General features: G+C 40.4%; 1 protein-coding gene across 1 annotated transcript; it reads left to right on the top strand.

The window, feature by feature from the left end:
- LOC110109533 (protein ENHANCED DISEASE RESISTANCE 4) lies at nucleotides 1-6,514 on the top strand. Its single transcript, XM_020840632.2, has 5 exons — nucleotides 1-806; nucleotides 1,020-3,255; nucleotides 3,694-3,754; nucleotides 3,952-4,175; nucleotides 6,140-6,514. The coding sequence occupies exons 1-5, from the start codon at nucleotides 677-679 to the stop codon at nucleotides 6,192-6,194; spliced, it is 2,706 nt and encodes a 901-aa protein (XP_020696291.1). The 5' UTR covers nucleotides 1-676; the 3' UTR covers nucleotides 6,195-6,514.
- Nucleotides 6,515-7,364: the final 850 nt, after the last annotated feature.

Genomic DNA, 7,364 nt, shown 5'->3' on the forward strand with positions numbered 1-7,364 from the left:
TTGAACAATGAAGAATGGAAGCAGGCATTCAAAAATCAAACTTGATGAATTAATCGCCTAACTTTTCTATCTCTGCTTCTCTCTTCACCAAATTAAAGACCAAAGCCAGAGCAACAGCAGAAGCATCTGAGGGAGAAAAAGAAAGCTCCTTCCTCACTCCACTACTCTATCTCTCTCTCTCATCTGGCCTTTCTCAAATCAAAAATCCAAAGCTAAAACAAAGGGGCAAAGGAGAAAGAAAAAGGAAGCTCCTTCCTTCTCCCTGCGCGCGCTCTCTCTCTCATATGATGATGCCCAACTACCTCCCTAGCCCCGCCTTTTCTCTTCTTTTACTCGCAACCCTCCGTACGTAAATATGCCCGTCGTCTTCTCACTCCATCCGTCAAATCGAAATCTTGCTTTTTCTTTCTCCAAAATGGCGGATTGATTTGGAAAAATGTCCAAGTCGAGAGCTTTATAGCACTGGCTTTCTTTAGCTAAAACGGTACCCGGGATTCCTGGTGATAGCAGAGGCTTCAGGCCACTTATTGCTGCTTTCTGCTTCTTGTGCTTGCCGCTGAATGTTTTGAAGCGAATGCCTTCACCGCTAGGAAAGCGGTTTCTTTCTTCTCCATCTGCCTAGGGTTTTTGGTGGGCGGGGGGTTTCGCGGCTGGTTTCTTCTTACTGTTTTAAGGAATGGCGGAAGGTGAAGGAGGAGTAGGAGCGAAAGTCCGAGTCGTTCGCTGCCCCAAATGCGACAAGCTTCTACCTGAGCTCGCCAATTTCACTGTCTACCGCTGCGGCGGTTGCGACGCTACACTTCAAGGTATAGGTCGCTCAAATGCTTCTCCTTTTTGTTTTTTCGCCAATTTACCCGTGTGAGAGTTGATTTATACCATTTATTTTAGCCATTGACTGAATTTTGTTGAATTTTGAGGTAAATTTGTTATTTTAACCATGTTATTGGAAGATTTTAAGGATTTTTTTTTGATTAAATGTTTTGACTTCTTTTATGATTGCGAACTGGTTATCCATGTAGCAAAGAAGCAACCTACAGTCTTTGAAGCCTCCCCGGAGAAGTCTGATGGAGACGTGAGTAAATGCTCCGAGAAGAACTCAGAAGTTGATGTGGAGAGTGATAGGCTTGAATTTAAGAAGAAGCAACAGTTGAACAAAACTTGTGATGATAGTTTGATTAGCGGGAATATGAAAAGAGATAGCTTGAAAGAAGGAGAATCGCCAAGAATGGACAGTCTTCCAACAATCAAACCTGAGGCCAGAGATGGAAATTTTCAGCATCGATCAATGGGTTACTCTACTAGTCCTGGTGACAATGTGGATGGATTGGTAAAAAGAAAGATGGAAGAGATTCGTGAAACCAAAGCTCAGGTCTTGTTTTCAAATGGGCATTCTAAATTTCGGCCAACAAAAGCTTGGGAAGGTGAAGAATTGAACAACCTGCCGACTTTCCGAGGAACACCAAAGCTTGCCATGGGAGATGCTCAGACAGCTTCTTATCCTGTTGCTGGTCCATCAAACTACAATTGTAATCTTAGTCACATGAATTCTGAGGGTGCTGCCAAAAGGCAGAACTTAGAGGGTTCTGACCGAGTTGAGCTTCTCGAACAGGACAGAGCTGAACTGCTGAGAAAGCTTGATGAGTTGAGAGATCAAATCAAACTATCTTGTGAAGTTGTTGACGCACCGAAAGAAAGAGTTCCTGCGAACAACATGTCATCCTCTTTGAATTCTCATGGCCACAATGGTAGAGGTAGCTGGTTTCCTGATGGTTCTTCCGCATTGAATCGTAATTCTTCGCAGCATTCTTCTTTCTCTAATGGGCACAATGTGGATATGCCTCGATTTTATCCGGCGGCGGCGCATTTGCAGAATGGTGTTCATGGTTACAGAGAGAATTCTAGGCCATATTCAATTGCTCCCTGTAACCTCCAAGGTCAGTATCCACAGAGATCCTCCAACAGCTACATCTATGGGCAGTTAGATCCAGATCCAGTTAGCTCTTATCATAATGATGGCTTCTATCATCAACCTGCTTGTGCTTGCATGCATTGCTATGCTGGTCACTGGTTGCCGCCGGCACAAGTTACATCCTCTTTTCTTAGTAATCTGAGGGTTCCGCCATGTCCTTTAGGAAATCATGGTTTCTATGCGGCTGATGGTCCTTCCATGTTTGGATCACAAGCTTATAACCATAGAATTCCCAAAGCCCCTTTGCATCCTTATGAGCCACGCAATCTGCCTAAAGCTGCCTTCACCAGGAAAGAAAGACGACCTTGTCGCCCTGTTGCTGGTGCGGCTCCTTTCATAGTATGCTACAATTGCTCTGAACTGCTTCAAATTCCTGAAGAGATTCTGCAGATGGGGAAGCACCGTCATAAGCTTCGCTGCGGTTCATGCTCTCAATTGATTTCGTTCGAGCTTGATGGAAGAAAGCTGTTTTCTTCCAACAATGTATCTAATTTGCCGGCGACTCCGGAGAACAAAGTTGATCTCAGTGATGGCTCAAAAGATATACTGCAATGTCATGGCAACATCAACCGACGCCAAATTATTTCATACTCCATTGATTATGATAGCCCAAACTACTTTGATGTTCGATCAGCAGATGAGAAGATTGTTATGCCTGCTTTTCCTGTTTCAAGTAATGAAGTAGTAGAAAAAGAGTGTGGACTTAATCTAAGTGATTCTGAGAAATTGCATGGGCTTTGTTCATCATCCAGCACTTCTGGTGGTGTGGAAAGTCCAGATAGTGTGATTTGCCCCAGAGATGCTCCCAGTTCTACAGAGCTTCCTGTAGAAGTTGATTCCATCACTCGAGTTCCAAGTTTGCCTCTTCGTGAGCATTTTGGTTACTCTTCTGGTAATAAAATAGTTGATGATCCTGGGAGTGGAAGTAGGAGCAAACGCTCTGATCAGGAGAGGGTTACTTCATATACAGGAAATTTCAAACAGAATTCTGTAAAAGATGTACCTGTGGCTACTGAGATGGACTTTTCAGCTGAAGATTATCCAAATGCTGGGTTCTCTCAAGATTCTTGGGATGTAAGCAAAGAAGAAGAGGAGCCTCGGTTTAATAAGGGTGGAGATTCTTTCCTCACAGGCCTTATCAAGAAAAGCTTTAAGGATTTCTCTCCATTCAGTCAATCAACAGAAAGTGGGAGGTCTAAAGTTTCAGTGAATGGGCGTTCTATCTCTGATCGTTTGGTCAAAAGGGCTGAAAAGCTTGCTGGACCTATCCATCCTGGGTATTATTGGTAAGCTACAATAATCTAGATGCCCTCTATTTTCTTAGACCTTCTCCAACCGAATTCCAAACGAATGAATGGCGTCGCTCATGAGCTCCAGCCGAATGGCAAAACTTCCAGTAATTGATTGCGGGTGAACAGTGTGACGCCAATATTGGCGTTGCACTTTTCACCTGCATTATTTTTCTCTATACCGGATTTGCCGAAGAAACGCGCGAAAGAAAGAAACACGGTTACTTTCTGCTGCAAAGGGCACAAAATGAAGTTCGATTGGAGATGAATCACGCCATTTTTTAGTTTCACTGCATTTTTGTATGAAAAATGGGATTTTCGGTTGGAGATGCCCTTAAGTCATTACATTGTCAAAACTTTCATATTACATATTAGTGAGTTGTCAAGTTACTATTCTTCATTTTTGTAACATAATTGGTACTTATTATCTTTCAGGTATGACTACCGTGCTGGATTCTGGGGCGTGATGGGACATGCATGTCTTGGAATAATTCCTGTAAGTTCGAGTAATTTCAATTGAATTCAATTTAGGCTTTGTTTGGGGCAGCTTTCTTATTGTTTCTTAAAGCAGCTTTTTTAGTATAAAAAATTTATTTGTTGTACTACAAAGCTGCTTTAAGAAGCAATAAGAAAGCCGTACCAAACGAAGCCTTAGTAATTCTTGACGACTTGCTGATGAAATGTAACATGTAGCCATTTATTGAGGAGTTCAATTATCCCATGCAAAAGAATTGTGCTGCTGGAAATACTGGTGTTCTTGTGAATGGGAGAGAGCTTAATGATAAAGATTTAACGTTGCTTGCTAGTAGAGGACTTCCAGTTGCTCAAGGCAGGTCTTATATTATTGAAATTTCTGGTAAAGTTTGGGATGAAGAAACTGGTGAAGAGCTTGATTGTCTCGGCAAACTTGCACCTACGTGAGTTTTTGCACCTTCTAATGCATTTATTGACTGTTTTTTTATTTATTTATGATTTCATAAATATATAAACTATAGCCTTTTCACTTTTGTTTTTTTATTTGATAATATATTTTACCAATTCTGCTGGATGCAAAAAGAAATAGGATTATAATGATTTGTATGTGACTTATCAACCGTTTTCTTTCGAGTGCTATTAAGTGCGATCCAAAGTTGAAATTAGTTCTATATATATATTCATGTGGTTCAAAAACTAGTTTTATAACTCGACAACATGAATTTTGTTACATTGCTCAGATAAAATGACTGGTAATGACACCCTTTTGATATTGTTGTTGATGCTATGTTTTTCGTTGTTATGGAAAAACTCGCTACATAGGTTGTCACGAGCCTTTATGTTGTATTAGAGAAATTAGGGTTGAAATTCTCCCCAATCAACTATAGTGAGATCTAGGGGTGTAACGGAGTTAAGTCAAGCTTGAGTTATAACTAACAATAGGCTCGAACTCAAGCTTGGCTCATCATATCAAATGAAGGTTTGAGCTCGAGTTCCTCCAAAGATTCTTGGAACCATTGACGGATAAAGAGGTTCTAAGTCATGTTAGAAGCTTGTTGGAGAAGGCATCAATGGAGGAAGTTGTGAATGGAGCTCACAGGGGAAAAGGCATTGATGGCGAGGATGTCGCATTGAGAGCTCATTGGAGAAGGCATCCACGGTGAGATGGCATGAAAGTCATGATGGGAGCTCGTTGGAGGAGGCTTTGACATCTATGGGGAGAACATCATAATGGGGGATTATTGGAGAAGGCATGGACGGGACTAGTGGTAATCATGATTTATGATTTACTTCTTTAGTCGAGTTTGTTTGCAATCCAACAAGTGAATTTTTATCAAACTCGAATTCATATAATATATTAGTTATAATTTGAGTTAGCTCGTGGTTCATTAAGTCAATTCATGAGCTCATTAACTAGCTTAAGTTTAAGTCGACTGAATTGTTTGGGAAGTAAATTACACAGCAAACATAAACCAGAAAGAAAAGAAATGCAGCGAAAAGAAAGACCCGAAGTCAGGAAAAACAACAGAGCCACACCACTCCAAAAAAATTACTATGAAAAATTTAGAAAAGTAGTACAAATCTCTCTTCTCTTCTACTCCATTATCTCTCTTCACTCCCGCACCATTCTCTTACAAACAAATCAAAGAGAAACTCACTTAAACCACCAAGAGATGCAACTCTTCAAGAAAAACGGTTAAGAAAATTGTAAGCCCGACTCGTAGCGACGCGACACTTAACTCTTTGTTTCTTGTTTTCCTGACATCGCCGCAGTGCAAAGGTTTGGAGCGCCGTCGTGTCGGGATTTGGGATGCCGTGGAACTCGGGTACGCGACGTTGTATGATTGTATGAGGAAAAAAATTTCTTTTGGTCGCTGAGCACTCAAACCCAAGAAGAGGGAGAACCCCGTTCAAACCCAGACAAGCTCACCTAATAGAATTGAGGTCTGAGGCAACATTCAACATAAAACCAACATCAGCTCACTTAAGCTTACTAGTGAAATATACAAGGGTGGCAATAATGCATAGATTTAGGTGAACTTGTATTAGATTCTTTTTGTATTTTTTGCATAATTTTTCTTTCTATTTATTTTCATTTTGCTCTTAGTTTTTTAATTACATTTCACCTCTTTCTCAACTTTAAAGTACCATAAAACTAGGAAGATCACAAAAGCCTAAAATAAACATTATATTTATCTTTAAAATAGCTTGGATTATACTTACACATATTTAAATAAACCTGAATATTCCATAGTTTTGCGGATACATTAAATATACACTGAAATAGTAAATTTACAAACGAAAAAAAGAACATTTCCCAAGTCTAGAAATTATTTAGTAAATTTCATTGTACTGCACATTGATAATACTTGCATTTACTAACTTACTCAACATTTTAAATGAACAGAGTTGAAAGAGTAAAGCGCGGATTCGGCATGCGAGCTCCGAGAGTTCATTCTTGATTTTTTCCATGCACCAAATGGGCTTCCATCCAGTTATATCACCCAGAACAACTGGTAAACATCCACCACTGGAGATTTCTTTAGTTAGTGTTTGTTTGATAAATGTTCAAAAAATCTGCTTATAAGCTTTGCTTTCTTAGTTGTTTAATCTACAGTGGCATGGTGCCAGAAAAAGGGTTTCTTTTTGTCATTTCATGTTTTAATTTGTTGCCAGTTGCTTTTAGCCATATATCTATGTGCTTGATTGTAACTTTGTTCTTATGTCTATTTTTAGCTTTCATCAGTAAATCTTAATGGTTTATACTTGTTATATGTGATAATATTGGCATGAATGCTGAGCAATCATAATGGAAGCCATTTATTTTTTTCTTTTGGGACAGAAAGTATGTTGAAGTTCATAAAATTCACAATAAAACTTGTCATTTAACTGAAAATAAGTGGATCTTTCGATCAAATAGAGTTAACAAACACATTAAACTACTAGAAGAAAAGTAGCATCCATCCGTATAAAAATCTTTGGGGCTATCAAAATCAGGTCATGGGTCGGCTTCAGGTCTTACTTGGAATTGACCCGACACTAGTTGACCCAACCAGTTTTTGCATACAGGTCAAGTTTTTCAACCTGGATCCAACCCGCACGGGTTGTCAGGTTGACCCGACCTGCAGGCTGGTGAGGCATCACGGCTCGATGCGACGGCGGGACGGGTAGTCGACGTGGTGTGGGCAGTCAAACACAGACAATGTGGGTACTGAGACACGGGCTGGGAGCTCGTTCGACGCGACGTGGGTAGTCGTACTCATTTTTCTCCGGGTTAACCCCGGTTGATTTCGGGTTTCCGGGTCAACCCGAACCCGACTCATTTTTTCAAATGGATCGAACTCGGGAACCTGAATCCAACCCTCTTCGAAATCGGGTCAGGTCTTACCTGAAATTTTCGGGTCAGATTCTAGTCAAAATTTCGTGTCACGTCAAATATTGAAATCCCTTTTTTGTAGTCTTCAAATAAATCAACCGGAAATGTTGACAAGACACCACGGGCTTCTACTATTACTTCAAGGTAAATGCGTATGGTCTCTGCATTAATGGCTACCAGCTGGAATAGGAAGTAGACTCTGCTATAGTACTTGGAATAAAACCAGAAGCAGAAGCCTTGTTAAGGGGATCCGAAG

This window comes from Dendrobium catenatum, unplaced genomic scaffold (genome assembly GCF_001605985.2).
Source record: "Dendrobium catenatum unplaced genomic scaffold, ASM160598v2 fragScaff_scaffold_370, whole genome shotgun sequence".
Classification (NCBI taxonomy): domain Eukaryota; kingdom Viridiplantae; phylum Streptophyta; class Magnoliopsida; order Asparagales; family Orchidaceae; genus Dendrobium; species Dendrobium catenatum.